The sequence below is a fragment of the Gymnoscopelus braueri genome (assembly GCF_963280865.1).
Source record: "Gymnoscopelus braueri genome assembly, contig: SCAFFOLD_384, whole genome shotgun sequence".
NCBI lineage: Eukaryota > Metazoa > Chordata > Actinopteri > Myctophiformes > Myctophidae > Gymnoscopelus > Gymnoscopelus braueri.
This window is the reverse complement of record NW_027660808.1, coordinates 1-20,000: the sequence shown is the minus strand read 5'-3', so window position 1 is coordinate 20,000 and position 20,000 is coordinate 1. Positions and strand designations below refer to the sequence as shown.

Below are 20,000 nucleotides of genomic sequence, written 5' to 3'. Positions count from 1 at the left end.
ATTTGGCTGCGGACCCCCATCTAAAAAAAAAAAATCCAGGGACCCCCAGAAGCAAATATTTGAGTAAAAAACAATTGCTTTATAGATATATATTCAAAGATTTGCAAAAAAAAATCACGATAAAAAAAAAAAATAGCAGATCTACAAGCTCATAGCGCGGCACTCGGTGCCGCGCTATGAGCTTGTAGATCTGCTATTTTTGAATAGCCAAAAGTATAAAATATGGATAAAGTGGTTACACAGATGCGTCCCCCGGTCTTAAAGGGTTAATTGCCCAGCCTGACCACACCCACGTCAAAGCCTGACTCGACAGCGCTTCACTCCCCGATCTACAAGTAAGCTCTACAAGCTCACAATGCAGCGCGTTGTTAGGGACTATATTTTTGGTGCACTGAAACACAATGCGACGTATAAATCACGCATATAAAGGCTTTGGTCGCTTTGAATTCAATTACAGACGTGACTAATGGTACACAGGTAAACGCGGCTCCAGGACATTTAACTCTTTAAGACCTGAGAACGCATCTGTGTGTCATTTTTAGATTTCGTTGGGCTATTCAAAAATAGCAGATATACAAGCTCATAGCGCGGCACCGAGTGCCGCGCTATGAGCTTGTAGATCTGCTATTTTTGAAAAATCGTGAAAAATGTTGTGCAAATCTTTGAATATATATATATTTAAAGCGAGCATTTCTAGCTAAAATGTTATTTCTTCTGGGGATTCTACAAATGTCTTCTAAATCAGTTTAAAACAGTTTTCTGAAACACTTATGTTGCTATAATATTAATGTCAGTGTCAAGGAGCCCCACAACAATATGTATTTGGCTGCGGACCCCCATCTCAATTTTATTTTTCCAGGGACCCCCAGAAGCAAAGATTTGAGTAAAAAACAATTGCTTTATAGATATATATTCAAAGATTTGCAAAAAAAAATCACGATAAAAAAAAAAAATAGCAGATCTACAAGCTCATAGCGCGGCACTCGTGCCGCGCTATGAGCTTGTAGATCTGCTATTTTTGAATAGCCAAAAGTATAAAATATGGATAAAGTGGTTACACAGATGCGTCCCCCGGTCTTAAAGGGTTAAGGATACAAAGTTCTGCCTCATGGAGCGAGATGGAGGAGATGTTCTTGTTGGACTGCGTGGCGACGTTCATTTGAATGTGTGTGCACAGGCTCGACAGACTCGGAGACGAGCACGTTCACAGTTAATCCTCCTGTGTATTGGATTTAATTAGAAACCTTGAATGAACTCATGTGAGCATTTGCGTGAGACTCACTTCGACATTACGGAGGTTCTAAGAGGTGGAAAAGGATGTTTAAGGATACAACACTCAGCCATAATGGCCGACTGAAGAAAACGGGGCTGTTTTATAGGTGCGTTGTGCACAAACAAGCCTCACGCGTGCATGTGTACACACGTCACGTTCGTTTGCGTGCTGTATATCGTCTGTGTCGGGTGGAAACCTCATATGCCCGAAACTGTTACTTTTTAGGGTTAGGGGTTAGGTCCAAAATAGCAACAATAGCAGATCTACAAGCTCAAAACGCGTCATCTTGCGCCGCGTTTCGCACCGTGTTTCGAGCTTGTGGATCTGCTACTTTTGATACTTTTGTGTGACGGTGTAATATGATCAAGTAAGGGTATTAATTTACGAAAAAACACGAAACGTTAGAATTTGGAGATACAAGGTTTCTGCCCGACAATAACGATAAGCACACATGCTCACTCACCAAGTTGCGCAGGGGGAAAGTTCCTGCCCACCACCACGGAGACTAGGGGTTCGAATCCTCCAGAAGCTTCCGGCTTGGCCCGGGTGTTCCAATGATCATCATGGGGCTGTGTTCATCATGGGTGAGAAGCCAAGCTAAGAGGGCGATCTCTGTCGCCTCCCCGTCCTCCTACGGGACTCCCTCTTTCTTTGGTGTTTCGCCCAGGTGGGCGTGGTTATATGCCTATCCCTAACCCTAATCCAAACCTTAAAGGATCTACGCCATGCATGTAAAAAAGATGTTTGATATTTAATATCATATTGTTTATGTCCCTCAAACGTTTTTCAAAAGGTTTGAGCCTAAATCAAGCCTCAGATATACTCATTCCAACTAACTTCTCTCTGGCTTATAAAGCACTTTCACCTGCAAAACCACATTGTCCTGATTTGGCACGTGGCGCTATTGAGCCAGTTTGTATGCATGTTATCTCCTGGTTCTGTGTGGAAAAAGTGAAAGAAAAAAATAAAATTTTTAATTATTTTTGTCACAGGCAGGGGCAAATCAGTTGGCCTGTTTTGAGACCAATTTACATAAAACCCCAGATGTGCTGTGAAAGCCTGAGTGCTCAAACTTGGGTATTTCTGGGGATAGAACTGAGGAAGGGGAGACCAAAAACACACAGAAAAGTTAAAATTCATGGTGTAGCTCCTTTGACTTAAAATGTGCTCTTCTGTACCCTCCCACTGTAGGGCTTGGCCGCGACAGGGACTACACGCGTGTGGGGAAAGCTGGGAATTGGCATAACGGCTAAACTGGGAGAAAGAGGGGCGGTGGGGGGGGGGGGGGGGGGGTTGCATCTTTCAGCCTGTACATTACAACCGTCTCTTTATAATGCCAAACTTATGCTCTGTCGCACGACATTGGTGCGTGCTGAAAATAGACGACCTACAAGCTCACAACACATTAACCCATTAAGACCTGGAACTGTGTCATTTTTAGATTTGAGCTAAAAAGCATTAATTTACACTTTGGGCTATTCAAAAATAGCAGATATACAAGCTCATAGCACGGCACCGAGTGCCGCGCTATGAGCTTGTAGATCTGCTATTTTTGAAAAATCGTGAAAATGTGTGCAAATCTTCTGAATATATATATTTTTAAAGCGAAAATTTTTAACTCAAATCTTTGCTTCTGGGGGTCCCTGGAACAGCATATTTTGATGGAGTACCGCGGCCAAATACATATCATTTTGGGGGTCCTTGACATGAAAAAGATTGAGCACCACTGATATAGAAACATACGTTTTTCAGAAAACTGTTGAGATTTAGGAGACATGTAGAATCGGCTTCAGGTCTCAATGGGTTAAACCTGCGACGCGTTTTGAGCTTGTAGGTCGCCTATTGTTGGCACGGGTCATCGTCATACGACGAAGTATGAATTAGGCCGATATATGTTCAGTGTGTCATAACGCTGCAACCAGCCAGCGTCTGGAGTAAAGATCTAACCTCATCTAACACCAGCAGCAGCGTGGCCTCAGAGAAGGAACGGCAGTCTTGTGTGAAAACGGATTGATTTCTGATGTCTCTAGGTTTTTGCATTTGCATGTTGTTTTTGTTTGTAGGCGTTTTTAAGTTGGCTGAAAGAATGAGTGCAGCGAGACAATAGCAGCATTACCACAGCAAACCGCTGGTAAGGAAGGCACGAGTCGCAGCGCTCTGACAGCACATTGAAATATCATGTATTGTAGTTACAATTAGTGGCTGTCAGGCACTAATCTTTTTGTAAATGAATGCCCTGGCCTACTTCATCATACTACAATATCACACAAAAGTAGCAAAAAAATGCAGATCTACAAGCTTGTAGATCTGCTATTTTTTGCTACTAAAGAAATCTAGTGAAAGTGGTCAAATGCAGTGGTGTGTTCTAGTATTTTTTTGAAGGTATACTATGATTATTCCCTGCCTCCCACACGCACGGCATGCGCGCGTCTATAATTAATTAAATGTAAAAAAATTGCACGCGCGTGTGTGGCCCACAAAAATATTGCGTGTTAAAATTTTCTCGCTCTGTAATGTCTGTCTGGCTCTCGTTCTGTCTCTCGTACCACTCTCGGTTCCTTGTTTGTTTTTGTTGTTGGCGCTGCCTGTCTCACTCTTCCGGGGCTTTACCTGCTGGGGCCAGTGTTGCCATGTCCGCGTATTATAAGCGACTTTGGGCTTGTTTTTCTGTAAAGTTTTCTTGTAAAATGTTGGTCGTTGTGGGTTGCGTTTTTTTGGGGCTTGTTTCTAAAGTGTACTTGCTTAGGCTTGCTTCAAAAAATAGCGTAGGTTTTAAGTGCTCATGTGGCCTAAGTTGCTTCTTTTGGGCTTGTTTTCATAGAACTGGTTGCTTATTTCTCTCGCAAAATCTGGCAACACTGGCTGGTGAATGAAATCACAGAAGACTCGTCCCTAAACACACTCGCCCCGGGTCTAATCCGGCGGCCTCTGTCCGCGAAATGAATGGGGGCGAGTGTGGGGCGAGTGTGTCACTCGCAGAATCGTTTTTTTTTACTCTCTCTCGCTTTGCTGCCTGAGCAGCACAGTGCACGTTAACGCCAGTCAGTCAGCGCCGTCAGTTAGCGTATCAGAGCGTATCAGCGTCTCAGATACGCTGTTTTGAACAGTTTTTGAAGGTGTACGGTGGCGACGAAAAAAAATCTCAAGGTGTACGACGTACACAGCATCTGACGGTAGAACCCACCACTGGTCAAATGTGTTTGTTTGTTTGTTTTGTATTTTATAAATATTGAACCAAGGAAAGGTATTAACAAGAGTTTCTAACTAAATAATCACAACATTGTATCATGTGGAACACAGGTTCTTTTTCCCCCCATTTTCTGCAAAGTAACAGTTTGGGTTTCCACCTGTCGGCGACGAGACATTCCTGTGTGTTCCTTCCTGCTGTACAGCCATGATGCCTTTTTACCCACAATGCAGCTGTTTCTCTCCAGCAGCGTCGTGCTCCTGCCAGGAGGAACATTCAACGTCCCAACAACAAGTCCTCATTGCAAAAGAAGCAAGCAGGCTCACATTCTCCATGAACCTGCTGTCCTCCTGCTGAACCCTGTACATGAAATCCTTGCATCAGCCTCTGGGGGGGGGGTGGGGGGTGGGGGGGGGATGTTGGGGGGCTACTTTGACAAATCACGTCCTCTTCATTTTTCTTCACAGCCTCAGTCCAGGCTCTAGTCAGTTAGTTCTCTTAACCCTTTAAGATCGGGAAAGTGTCTGTCATTTTAGATGTGAACCACTTTAGCCATTATCTTCTGCTTTGGGCTATTCAAAAATAGCAGATCTACAAGCTCGTAGCGCGGCACCGAGTGCCGCGCTACGAGCTTGTAGATCTGCAAATTTTTTTTTTGCACATTTTTCAATATATATATATGTTTTAAAGCGAAAATGTTTAACTCTAATATTTGCTTCTGGGGGGATTCTACAAATGTCTTCTAAATCAGTTTTTTTGAAAAAAACGTATGTTGCTGTAATCAAACTTTATCATGTCAAGGACAAGGACCACCCAATATGATACGTATTTGGCCGTGGACCCCCATCTCAAAATATGTTTTTCCAGGGACCCCCCCAGAAGCAAACATTTGAGTGAAAGAAATTCGCAAATTTTCACGATTTTTCAAAAAATTGCAGATCCACAAGCTCATAGCGCGGCTATGAGCTTGTAGATCTGCTTATTTTTGAATAGCCAAATTATAAGATAATGGTTAAAGTGGTTACACTGATGCGTTCCCGGTCTTAATGGGTTAAGATGTTTGAGTCATGCGATTCAAAGTGCGAGAGGCTCTTCTCAGAATGCTGCTCTATATGGGGAATTACATATACTGTACTGTACTGTACTGCCCCGGACATTATTATGGATCTAGGACAAGGGAATAAGGCTGTGGTGTGAAAAGGACTTTGATTCAGTCCCTCTTGCAAACACCCCCCCCCCCCCCCACACTCCACCCAGAGTGCAGACCTTAATATACAACTAATGAGTTCTTTTTCCTGTACCCTCCCACTGTAGGGCTTGGCCGCGACAGGGACTACACGCGTGTGGGGAAAGCTGGGAATTGGCATAATGGCTAAACTGGGAGAAAGAGGGGCGGTGGGGGGGGGGGTTTGCATCTTTCAGCCTGTACATTACAACCGTCTCTTTATAATGACAAACTTATGCTCTGTCGCACGACACTGGTGCGTGCTGAAAATAGACGACCTACAAGCTCACAACACATTAACACATTGATTGCCAAGATTGCATTGATGCGTTCTTTAATTTTTGGGGGGAAATTCCACAAGGGGCGCCCTAACACAGCTTTGGAATGATCCATCGTCACTCAGAGAAGTAGAACGTGGATGTGACGTTGTTCCAAAAAAAACAGGAAGCCATCCGCTTCCTGTTTGGGATTTTCAGAAAAACAGCTGTAACTCAGTTTCTTTTTTTTGCATTGAAAACCACTAGTCTTCAGCGGGCCGAAGCCCCAAAATGGCGGATCGCGGTTGGAACGTTGTCGTTGCTATGGATACACAGATCCCTCCGCTAACCCACGGGGACTATTTTGTTTGTGTTTTTGGGACACAATGTCTGTTCCACGGCGTTTCAAATATCATCGTATTGAGGTAATTATACGCTGGCAAGGGGATGGAAAACTATGTTTAATATCTTGGCCATCAATGTGTTAAACCTGCGACGCGTTTCGAGCTTGTAGGTCGCCTGTTTTTGGCACGGGTCATCGTCATACGACGAAGTATGAATTAGGCCGATATATGTTCAGTGTGTCATAACGTTGCAGCCAGCCAGCGTCTGGAGTAAAGATCTAACCTCATCTAACACCAGCAGCGTGGCCTCAGAGAAGGAACGGCAGTCTTGTGTGAAAACGGATTGATTTCTGATGTCTCTAGGTTTTTGCATTTGCATGTTGTTTTTGTTTGTAGGCGTTTTTAAGTTGGCTGAAAGAATGAGTGCAGCGAGACAATAGCAGCATTACCACAGCAAACCGCTGGTAAGGAAGGCACGAGTCGCAGCGCTCTGACAGCACATTGAAATATCATGTACTGTAGTTACAATTAGTGGCTGTCAGGCACTAATCTTTTTGTAAATGAATGCCCTGGCCTACTTCATCATACTACAATATCACACAAAAGTAGCAAAAAAAATGCAGATCTACAAGCTTGTAGATCTGCTATTTTTTGCTACTAAAGAAATCTAGTGAAAGTGGTCAAATGCAGTGGTGTGTTCTAGTATTTTTTTGAAGGTATACTATGATTATTCCCTGCCTCCCACACGCACGGCATGCGCGCGTCTATAATTAATTAAATGTAAAAAAATTGCACGCGCGTGTGTGGCCCACAAAAATATTGCATGTTAAAATTGTCTCGCTCTGTAATGTCTGTCTTGCTCTCGTTCTGTCTCTCGTACCACTCTCGGTTCCTTGTTTGTTTTTGTTGTTGGCGCTGCCTGTCTCACTCTTCCGGGGCTTTACCTGCTGGGGCCAGTGTTGCCATGTCCGCGTATTATAAGCGACTTTGGGCTTGTTTTTCTGTAAAGTTTTCTTGTAAAATGTTGGTCGTTGTGGGTTGCGTTTTTTTGGGGCTTGTTTCTAAAGTGTACTTGCTTAGGCTTGCTTCAAAAAATAGCGTAGGTTTTAAGTGCTCATGTGGCCTAAGTTGCTTCTTTTGGGCTTGTTTTCATAGAACTGGTTGCTTATTTCTCTCGCAAAATCTGGCAACACTGGCTGGTGAATGAAATCACAGAAGACTCGTCCCTAAACACACTCGCCCCGGGTCTAATCCGGCGGCCTCTGTCCGCGAAATGAATGGGGGCGAGTGTGTTTTGGGGCGAGCGTTCCGGTGGTAACCGGAACGCTCGCCCCAAAACACACTCGCAGAATCGCCCCAAACTCGCCCAAACTCGCCCCAAAACACACTCGCTGAATCGTTTTTTTTTACTCTCTCTCGCTTTGCTGCCTGAGCCCTGAGCAGCACAGTGCACGTTAACGCCAGTCAGTCAGCGCCGTCAGTTAGCGTATCAGAGCGTATCAGCGTCTCAGATACGCTGTTTTGAACAGTTTTTGAAGGTGTACGGTGGCGACGAAAAAAAATCTCAAGGTGTACGACGTACACAGCATCTGACGGTAGAACCCACCACTGGTCAAATGTGTTTGTTTGTTTGTTTGTTTTGTATTTTATAAATATTGAACCAAGGAAAGGTATTAACAAGAGTTTCTAACTAAATAATCACAACATTGTATCATGTGGAACACAGGTTCTTTTCCCCCCCATATTCTGCAAAGTAACAGTTTGGGTTTCCACCTGTCGGCGACGAGACATTCCTGTGTGTTCCTTCCTTTCTGTACAGCCATGATGCCTTTTTACCCACAATGCAGCTGTTTCTCTCCAGCAGCGTCGTGCTCCTGCCAGGAGGAACATTCAACGTCCCAACAACAACAAGTCCTCACTGCAAAAGAAGCAGAGGCTCACATTCTCCATGAACCTGCTGTCCTCCTGCTGAACCCTGTACATGAAATCCTTGCATCAGCCTCTGGGGGAGGGTGGGGGGGGGGGGATGTTGGGGGGGCTACTTTGACAAATCACGTCCTCTTCATTTTTCTTCACAGCCTCAGTCCAGGCTCTAGTCAGTTAGTTCTCTTAACCCTTTAAGATCGGGAAAGTGTCTGTCATTTTAGATTTGAACCACTTTAACCATTATCTTCTGCTTTGGGCTATTCAAAAATAGCAGATCTACAAGCTCGTAGCGCGGCACCGAGTGCCGCGCTACGAGCTTGTAGATCTGCAAATTTTTTTTTTGCACATTTTTCAATATATATATATGTTTTAAAGCGAAAATGTTTAACTCTAATATTTGCTTCTGGGGGGATTCTACAAATGTCTTCTAAATCAGTTTTTTTGAAAAAAACGTATGTTGCTGTAATCAAACTTTATCATGTCAAGGACAAGGACCACCCAATATGATACGTATTTGGCCGTGGACCCCCATCTCAAAATATGTTTTTCCAGGGACCCCCCCAGAAGCAAACATTTGAGTGAAAGAAATTCGCAAATTTTCACGATTTTTCAAAAAATTGCAGATCCACAAGCTCATAGCGCGGCTATGAGCTTGTAGATCTGCTTATTTTTGAATAGCCAAATTATAAGATAATGGTTAAAGTGGTTACACTGATGCGTTCCCGGTCTTAATGGGTTAAGATGTTTGAGTCATGCGATTCAAAGTGCGAGAGGCTCTTCTCAGAATGCTGCTCTATATGGGGAATTACATATACTGTACTGTACTGTACTGCCCCGGACATTATTATGGATCTAGGACAAGGGAATAAGGCTGTGGTGTGAAAAGGACTTTGATTCAGTCCCTCTTGCAAACACCCCCCCCCCCCCCCCCACACTCCACCCAGAGTGCAGACCTTAATATACAACTAATGAGTTCTTTTTCCAGCCTAGCAGAACCACAAGCAGAGGACGAGAGAGAGAGAGAGAGAGCGAGAGAGAGAGAGAGAGAGAGAGAGAGCGAGAGAGAGAGAGAGAGGGGGATTGATGGCTGAACTTGGTGAACTTTTAGCCTCTTGTGTCTGAATTGATGTTTTGTTTTTCTTCTGGTTTTTTCTCTCTTGTCAGTCAGCACCGCCCCCCAGCTCAAACCGGTGAGTACAGCAGATGTGAGTATGACAGGAGACACACACTCACACACGCACACACACACACACGCGCACGCGCACACGCACACGCACACGCACACACACACACACACACACACACACTCACACTCACACTCACACTCTCACACACACACACGCACACGCACACACGCACGCACGCACACACACACACACTCACACACACACACACACACACACACACACACACACACACACACGCACACACACACACACACACACTCACACACACACACACACACACACAGTCACACACACACACACACACGCGCACACACCCAGGAGGGGGTTGAAAAGAGCAGCACAGCGTGGGGGTCCATGAATCCTGTAGAGCGACTAGCAGGGGCCACTTAAGCGCAGTACGTGCTCCTTTTGAAGTTTCCGGAAAACGGAGGCGATGTAAATACAAATTGACATAATTCAGAACTTCAGATGGGAGGTCTCACAACTTTATCTCAGAACTCGTCCTGACTTTCCCAACTACCGTCGGAAAGCCTGTACGAAACGGCAGTTTTTTCCTTTAACTCTTTAAGACCTGAGAACGCATCTGTGTGTCATTTTTAGATTTCGTTGGGCTATTCAAAAATAGCAGATATACAAGCTCATAGCGCGGCACCGAGTGCCGCGCTATGAGCTTGTAGATCTGCTATTTTTGAAAAATCGTGAAAAATTTTGTGCAAATCTTTGAATATATATATATTTAAAGCGAGCATTTCTAGCTAAAATGTTATTGCTTCTGGGGATTCTACAAATGTCTTCTAAATCAGTTTAAAACAGTTTTCTGAAACACTTATGTTGCTATAATATTAATGTCAGTGTCAAGGAGCCCCACAACAATATGTATTTGGCTGCGGACCCCCATCTCAATTTTTTTTTTCCAGGGACCCCCAGAAGCAAAGATTTGAGTAAAAAACAATTGCTTTATAGATAGTAGTAGTAAAGGGCACTTCGGTAGCTAAATGCTAAGCTAACAACATGCTAACATGCTAATTGTGTTAGCATCCGCCATTTTGTTTTTAGTGACGTCATCATTAGGGGGCGTGCCCAAGCATGCCCGGACATGTATGACCCCCCCTGCTGTGTGGAGGGGGGGAGTGGAGGGGGGTTTGGCGCCCCCCCCCCCCTGCTGGGGAGGGGAGGAAGTAGGAGGGGGGGTTAATTCAATTACTGTGTCTGAGTGGGTGTGTCCCAGACAGGATAACGTGTATTGAAAGGTGAAGGGAGTGGGGGGGTGTAGGGGGATGTGGTTGGGTAGCCTTAGACAGAGATAATTGAATCGAAAAAGGCTAGTGAGGTTTTTGTTTTATTCTTAAAGAATAAGAATTGTTATTCTTTGATCAAATGTTTGCGTGTAATTGACTGCTGCAATGTCATTTGAGATTAACAGGCTTCAAGTGGTTGTTTAAAAGGTAACTTTGATTGACCTAGGTCACATGATATTCTTATTTCAGAAAAATCACTCTTTTATAAATTATTCTTAAAGGGTATAATAACTTTAATACCTATAATGACTTTAGAACATATGCCGTAGCAGGGTTTTATTTTCTAACAGTATTCCTTACTCCCCTGTAGTTAAACTGGGGAACATGCAAAGGAATCAAGGTGCATTAAGAGTGTAACAGGCTGGCAAGTGGTTCTTTAGTCTAGTCTTTTCACAGACGGTTTGATTAAAATAAAAATCTTTTTTTTTTAAAGCAACGGTAGCTAAACCTTAATGTGACACAATACAACCCTAACAACATCACCATGTTAAACATTTATAACTTTTTTTTTACTGCATACACAGCTTTAGAAAAACAAGTATTTAAAAATACCCCCAGTGCATGCTGGGTAATTATTTCAACCAATGGGAGGGGGCCCCTAGTGACATAGATGGTTGAAAATGCCCCACTCACAGGGTGTTATTATACAGTGTAAACAAGTAGAATGCACCATTGACACAACCTATGTATTGTGTTTAAAGCTGCATTTACTCGCTACTCTTTTAATTCCCTAAAGTACACAGTCCTTTAACAAAAAGGTTTGAACACTTTGAATGTGATTCTAAAAGATGTTAACACATCAGGATAGAGGATACATTGAAAGTCTAACAGGTTTGGTACCACTGTCTAGTTTCTAGTCCTTTCACTGCAGGTTTAAAAAATAATAATAATCAAAAATTATATTTTAAAAGGCTATGGTAGCTAAACTTTAATGTGACACAAGACAACCCTAACAATATCACCATATTAAACATTTATAACTTTTTTTTTTACAAGTGGAGTGCAACTTGATATGATTAATGTAATGATAGGACTCAGGTTGCACTTTAAAAGGGAGACAGGCTGGCAACTGGCTCTAGTCTCTAACCTTTTCACTGACGGTTTGATTAAAATAAAAATCTTTTTTTAAATTTTTTTTAAAGCAACGGTAGCTTAACCTTAATGTGACACAACACTGAACAACATCATACAAAAACATGTTCTAACTTAGTACTGCATATACAGCCATAGCATGCAAGTATTCAGAATTTACCGCAGTGCATGCTGGGTAATTATTTTTAACCAATAGCTGAGCTTTGATGTGGTTGATCCATCTTTGGAGAGCTTACACAGTAACTGTTTCACTTTCATTTTGTTTTAAGACACTTTTTATGTCTTACTACTAAACAAAAGAGTAGATTAACTTACTGACCCCCAGCCAATATATATTTTCTAACTAACTTACTGCATCTTTTAAGATGTGACACAAGACAAACCCCTAACCACCTTACCACATAAGACATTTATATCTTTTTTATTGCAATAGCTTGTAGTAAGCAAGTATTTAAAAGTTACCACAATGCATGCTGGGTATTTTTTTATTTTTTACTTCTTACTCACCGTCTCAGAGGATCATAGTGTCTCACTGTTTGTTAGTTTTTTTTGCTTGCAGTATCATGTAGTATATATTTCTTCTCTCTGTGTATTACTTTTACCTAAAAAATGTATACATAAAGGTGCTAAGCTATCTATACAATGCTATATCTACATACTCAAACTCCATATTAACAAGAGTTTGGTGAAGAAACATATTTTCTGAAAATGAATTCAATGTTTTTGGCTGAAACACTACACCATTTCTATATTAAACCCAGAAGAAGTAACCTCCGTAGGCCTATTGTGAATTAGTAATTAACAGAGTACATTGGATCATGGTCTCCCGCATGCCTGCCAGGTAAGTATAACCTCCTCACGCTATTCGTGGAGGGAAGCACCCACCCCACGTACAAGTCACACTTACGGTTCATACAACACACACTCAATCACACACACTACTATGTTAACGTACACACATTTTATGAAGCTAGGTGATGATAGCTGTTGAATGTTGGGATTGGAAGGAAATAGACTTGTATTATGCATTGTTTTTGGAAGCTATTTTAAGCTATTTTAGAAACCTTTTATAACATAATGTGTCACCCATGTCTATATCAGGTTACTCACATTGTATCTCTCAAAATGTCATCTTTAAAAACATTTCTCCACTTTCACACAATTCCCACATTTGTGGAATTATCACCATGTTAAACATTTATAAACTATTTACTACATGCATAGCTTTAGTAAGCCAGGATGTCAGGCCATAATGCAATGCATGGTGGGTAATTATTTTTTAACCAATGGGAGGGTCAGTAAACACTGTGTGCATTAGATCATAGTTTCGCACCAGCCTGCCAGGTAACAAAGCCAGGAATCTGGTTACGATGGCTCCCCCGGCCAGGTAAGTATAACTTCCTCACGCTATTCGTGGAGGGAAGCACCCAACCCACGTACAAGTCACACTTACGGTTCATACAACACGCTCAATCACACACTACTATGTTAACGTACACACATTTTATGAACTAGTTGATCGGTTATTTTAGAAACATTTTGAAAATAATGTGTCACCCACCTCTTTTCCAGGACAAAAGTGTGGTTATTTACGCACTTTTAAAAGCTTCATGTTTTATCTGTCTTATGTCTTGTATAGTGTTTTTATGTGTTTTTGAATACTTTTATTAATAGTATGCAGAGACAAGCACAGGGGTGTACCGTATTGTGTTCATTCTATTGAACATGTAATATGTTCTCTCCCAATAGGTCAAATATTTTGTATTATGTACATGTTTCCAAATAACATTTCTTGAAACTAAGATCTGTATTACTTATTGTAAGTCACTGATTTTGTTAAATACTATTAGTTTACCCTAGATTGTTTTAAACTAAATATATTTATATTATATAATGTGTGATAAATTGATGATTTAAACTGGAAATTAGTTCTTGAGCTATTAATGTGTTTTTTAACATATTAATCTCAGGGGAAGGTTAGCCAGGATTAAAGTTAACCTGTAAACAGATGACAGGCTGCTCATTATTCAGCCATGTACTCTTTTTAATCCACGGTTTTCAAAAATCTAAATTATAATTTTGAAGTCTAGGTTAGATAAAGCTTAATGTTACACCAAACATCTCCTAATAAATATATATTTTCAAACTAACTTATTTACTGTATACATAGCCTTAGAAAAAACAATTATTTAGTGTCACCCCAATGCATGATGGGTAATTACACCCCTCACATACATGGACCAATGAGAGAAGGTGGGGTTTTGAATGTATGTTGATTTGGGCCCCAATAGTGGATATCTGAGTACTCATTCCTATTTATTAGTTGTTAAGAAGACATTTTATCAAGCTGACTAACCCTTATAACTAGGATGTATAAAACTACAATACATCTTCCTCAGCAGTGAAAGAAAACTCTGAGAAAATGAATGATTGGGGAATATACCACAATGCGATTATAGTGGGCATAATATCATTGCTGTACGTGTATTCATGAAACAGCTAAATTTGGTCACATTTCGATTTTTATCATCCGCAACGTAATAGATCTTCTGTAAAGCTCCTTTCCATCATGACACCGTGAACATCGATGAATAGATTATATGGCATACACAGTTTTTATTTACATGATTATTATTAAAAACATATACCATTATCAATTATATTCATATACAACAAACATGAGGTTTCATCTAAATCAATCATTCTCTGTATAACATACACAACATTACGCATAGACCAATCACGTATACCTTGCTGATACTTTAAGACGCACATATCAATGATATATGTACACAGGACCATCACATGACATACTCCTTTTGAGTCTCCTTGTTTTTCATCATAAAAACTATCAACTACGGCCCTCACGTTTCTATCATTAATGACACGCCTATTATGACCATGGTACCCTGATATTAGCTCTTTATATGTAGTATTCCTAGTTTTTACATAATGAATATGACTTCTAAAAATATCATATCCCTCTGGTGGGTATACAATATCACCGGACTTTGTATATTGATCAATTACAGTATTCACAAGGGTTATAAGTCTATTGTAAATAGAACCCTCAATACTAGATGTCACCCCCATTGTAATGAATATCAGTATGGTGATCTAGGTGACCTCTTTATTCTCTGTATTTGGCAATGCCTCGCTGTCCTCCGGAGTGTACAGGAATGACAAATACTGTACAGGAATGACAAATACTGTTGTGCATGGGTCTGTCCGTATTCCTTTATCCATGTGATGAGTGTATCGTCCTCTAAATAAGATTCAGTATAATCCACTGCATTGTCTGTAGGATCACACAACTCAGGAGTGCATCGTCCTAGGTATGAAATGAAAAAGTCAGTATAGAAATAAAACCTATGGCCTGTTTCCATCGGGGTCCTTTGTATTCAACTCATAGAATAAAGACTGACCCCGACGGGGTTTGAACCCGCAACCTTCTGATCTGGATATTCATATAAATCCTTATAAATTAAGTTTTACTCACCAACATTTCTTGGCTATGTCATATCATGCTTTAATAGAAAAGTGAATACCACTTCAACCAACATGGATAGTATTAGTAATGATAAATAATCACAAAAATGTAAAACTCGTAATGTCTGTTGGAGATCAGTCAGCCGTTCTCCTTAGCTTGGAGCGTAAAGATCGTTTTTCCTTCATAGAGTGTGCATGTATGGACATGTCTGAGTCTTGTATCAAGCCTGAGCCAAACAGAGGTCTGCAGGGCGGTTTGGAGGTGTGTCAGGGGAGTCACTTTAACCTATTGTGACCATTCAGGCCTATGCATTGGTAAAGGGCCCCCCCACGTCACTGAGGGAGTGGTCCTACAAAACGTATATAGGCAGCTCTTGGCAAGAGCTGCTAGGATGAGAAAACTTCTCTAACTAGAGCTGAAAGTTAACCCGAAAACACCCCCGCCTGGACATCCTAAGAAAAATATCTTTAAAGTCAATTTCTAACATTGGACTACACTTCATGTTCGCTGTTGAGTGGATACGCCGTGCTGCGGGGACGACAAACAGGAACCTTTTTACAGCTATTCTGGTGGCCTGATTTTTTACGGTTCGCCTGACTAAAAACTCTCCTCTCTGGTCCTTTTCTATTAAGAAAACTCAGAAAGCCTAGACCTAGAGAGACGATAGCTGAAAGAAGAAGAAGAAGATGTACTCTACCCACTTGATTTATGAGGCCGAGGATGAAAAGATATGGAAACTGTCTAATGATCGAAAATTACGGTGCTATTTTTCACCATCCACCCGTTTTCCATTTGTTGAACTGTATACAATGGAAGAGGATGGAGTATTGTTGGATAATGGATTGCATCATTTGAGAGTTTATGCATCTGAATTTGAAAGATTGAAGACTGCCATTATGGATTTCACTGATTATCTGCTCTGGGGGAGATGGGCCACCGATGACTACATCAAACCATTAGATATAGTGAAAGTGGACAAGACAATCCCTACCCGTTTATCCGAGGGTGAAGCCTTCCTTATTGACTGTTCAAGGACATATTTATGGCTATTGGTGAGATTCCGGTCTCAGGGCCCTACTTTTGAAAGACCTAAAACTGTATTGGAGAAAGAAAAGTATTTTCCAATACGCCTAGCCTTTCACGCAGGGGATTTCTGGCTGCTACGGGATGTGATGAAATTAATCAGTGTTTTTTTCGTCAAAGCAAAAGAGAATCGAAAGATGGCCCTGCTGGAGGAACGCCTTAGTGGAGTCAATCGTGTAGTGCCCAGTCTCTCTGCAAAGAAACCGAGACGAGTAAATCTGAATAAACCTTGTCTCTTTCATTTCCACGATACCCTGTCTGGCGCAATAGAGTACGCAATGGACAAACCAGCTGGAGCAACTCTGTTCTCAATGGACAACTGTAATACTGCAAAACCTGTATATGTAAAACCCACAAAACCATGATTTATTATGATGTTTGTGGTGTTTAAGTGTAACATATTCGGGTTTAAAAACCCAAATGTGTAACATGCTGTGTGTACGTTAACATAGTAGTGTGTGTGTGTGTGTAATATATCCATGTGTTTCTTGTGAAATAAAAAAAATATCAAACACCTCAAATCTTTTTCATAGTTACATGTTTTTTTCATAGCTAATGTGCATATTTCAATTCAAAATGATTTTGTTTACTATATCATTTGATATAGTTATATGATATAAAGTCCTGTAATGCTAGCTGAAAATGACAAGTTAGATTCATATTTTACTTCTAAACGTCTGCTACTTCTAACTTACAGTATAGCAACCTCCAGTTTTACCTGATGATAGTCTCCACATGGATTGGTCTCCTTATGCTGTAGGAATACCAGTGTGTAGGTCTTAGTAATACCAATAGACAGTAATTACTGGACAATTGTCCTGTAAATCAGTGAGTCTGATTCTGAGTCAAAGTAGCAACTATTATATCCACCCCACCCTCCTACACTCTAATGGAGCTCCTCCTCCTCACCCTATTACACAATATAAGACACTCTCGATTTTCCTTATTCAAAAACATGGAGGGATCTGCTGAAAGAACAACCCAAAAAACTCCTTCAGTGTACGCTGTAGCATACGACCCATGGGATGACTCACCCTATGAATGTTACCGAGGCGATGAATACTATTCACCTCCACCATCACCTGTGTTTTTCCGTGATATACCTTTCTCCTCTCCATTGAATTTGTCTCTGACCCTGCATCAGCCTGATGGACTGTGCAGTAAATGCTTTCTGATGACTATAAAAGTATGCATCGTCAGGCTACTGGATTTGGTAATAACTGATCAGATGAAAGAAGCCTGCTATGGTTGTCAAACAGACCATCCTAGCCAGACCCAACATCGATGTCTCGACCCACCAACAAAATATTATGTCTTCAACCATTTTAAAGAATTAATGAAAAGACTGTGGAATGACAGGTTTCTATCAGGAATCATACACGTACTGGAATCTCAAAGGTTTGTTGCTATACCATCCAGAGTGCAGGGGATCTGTGAAGCTTATCTTCATGACCTAAAGATGGCGGACGACATTCGGGTAAAAATCAAAGAGGCCGCTAATACTGATCATGTGATGGGTGGATACAAAGCAAAACGCAATATGCTGAACGATCTCGCTACATTTTGGAGAAACTCGTCAGCAGCAGTACCAGGTTCTGACACAGGTAATTAATTGAGAAAATAACTAATCCTATACACATGCTCAATCACAATGTGTGATATATTTGTGTTTAAAGTTGTCTTTTCTCTTCTCCTTCACCTCCTCGCCAGTGTTTTTGATACCCTCTCCAGTGGATTCAACCCTGACTATGGATCAACCGGATGGATTGTGCGGAGTGGTCTTTCTGGATATTATAAAAACATGCATTGATAAGCTGTTAACTGTCGTACTAAGTAATCAGACAGATCTTAAAGTCAGTTACTGTTTTACCCCAGGGGTAACCTATGGACATGCCCTATACCCGGTGCCATGTTACTATGTCTTCAATCATTTTAAAGAATTTATTGAAATGCTATGGACTGAACGATTTCTTTCAGGAATCATGCATGTGCTGGAAACTCGGGGCATTGTTACTACAGAATCCAGAGTGCAAGGAGTGTGTGAAGTTATTCTAAATGAGCTGAGGCTAGATATCACAGCTGATACTCTGGGATATGATCAGCGTCATAATATAATGAACAAACTCGTTCCGTTCTGGAGAAACTCACCACCTAGAGTACCATGGTCAGCGCTATAGAATTATTAGATTTTCATAGATCATTATTTGTGTAGTTTAGCAGATATTATTGAACATATATTCTTGAACATGTAATCACAATAATAATAAATAAATAAAAAAAGTATATGCTTTTTCCATGAAATAGTCATCTTTTATTTTGTTGGTTATTTGTATTTTAAGACAGAAAACTTACAAAGCACAATTTAATTGATACTTTAGTCAGACAACGAGAAGAGTACAATTGATGGTATTCTTCATAAGGTAGCTTTTTAGCTAGATTGTGTACCCTTAAAGAAATAATAACAGACACATGTTGTAATGAATGTTTTTATTTTCAATACATCAAGTCAGTAGTAGTTACTATCACTATTCCTGTTCATGATTTGGAAAAGTGTGTGAGTATATATATATATAAGACTAAATAATCTATCACCTAAAGCAAAATAGGTTTTAAATAAATTAGACATGTAGAGTTATTTACTGAATAAATAAATAAAAAGTCTAAAATAAAACAATGAGCAGTAGTCTAGCTACTATACAACCCTTTGGCATGACATGCATGTATCTCCATCCAGCTCAGTTGGTAGGAAAGTAGCAGAATTTAACACATTACATCTTTTTAAAGCGACGTGGCAAATTCAGATAATAGTCTTCGACTTCGACTTCGACTTTGTCAGTCAGATGAGGTGTCTTTGGATGCAAAAGAATATAGCCAACAGCCTCATGGACCAATACAGTCAATGGATGAATTTGAGGCTAACGAATTAGTAACCTCATGGGTCCAAGTCTCAATGTCATTTGTAACTTGTCCTGTCCTATTTACAATGTCAAACAATGTTTGAGTTAATTCTGCATACTCACTAATCCATCATCTCCTTCATCTTCTTCATCCGTCTACGGTTGAATACAATGACGGCATAACTAACATCCTGTATCAGCATACAACCGTTATCAGCTAAGGGAACGTAAAGTACGTCCATCTGTCTTTTCATGCCAAGCTTTAGCATTTGATGACCTGTAAGGGATCCACCACGCTCCATCTCATAATCAGACATGGTCACTTTCCTCTCTCTAGCCACCTCTCGTGCCCTATCAGCTATCCTCATCTCCTCTTCCTCCTCCTTCAACCGTGCTTCCTCCTCTTCCTCCTCTGACTCGTGACCCATCATTTGGATAGCCCGCATCTCACTCCCTCTACGTAACATCTCCTTTCGCCCCTGCTCATACTTTTCTGCTATACGGTCCCACTCCCTCGCTGCATTTTTGATATCTTTTACAGAAACTCTATGTTCAGGTTCTCTTCTATAACATAGCATATGCTCCAGACCTTTGGGGATGATAAATTGTTCACGAGCGAGGGTGCCAAGCTCCTCAGAACTTGATGGGGAGGGATGAGGTGGGGGGAGAGGGGTGGATGATGATGAGCGCTGAGACGAAGATAAATCTAAAGGTTCAACGTCCCTCAAACCGGTCTCCTCT

General features: G+C 41.1%; 1 protein-coding gene across 1 annotated transcript in view; it reads left to right on the top strand.

The window, feature by feature from the left end:
• LOC308081167 (SRSF protein kinase 2-like) overlaps nucleotides 1-9,421 on the top strand; it is a gene marked incomplete at both ends in the record, with an annotated part of 27,419 nt that extends 17,998 nt beyond the window's left edge. The window contains one exon of the mRNA XM_080457561.1: nucleotides 9,377-9,421. Coding sequence (XP_080313687.1) covers nucleotides 9,377-9,421 — 45 coding nt within the window. The remainder of the gene's footprint in view (nucleotides 1-9,376) is intronic.
• Between the last annotated feature and the right edge of the window lie 10,579 nt (nucleotides 9,422-20,000).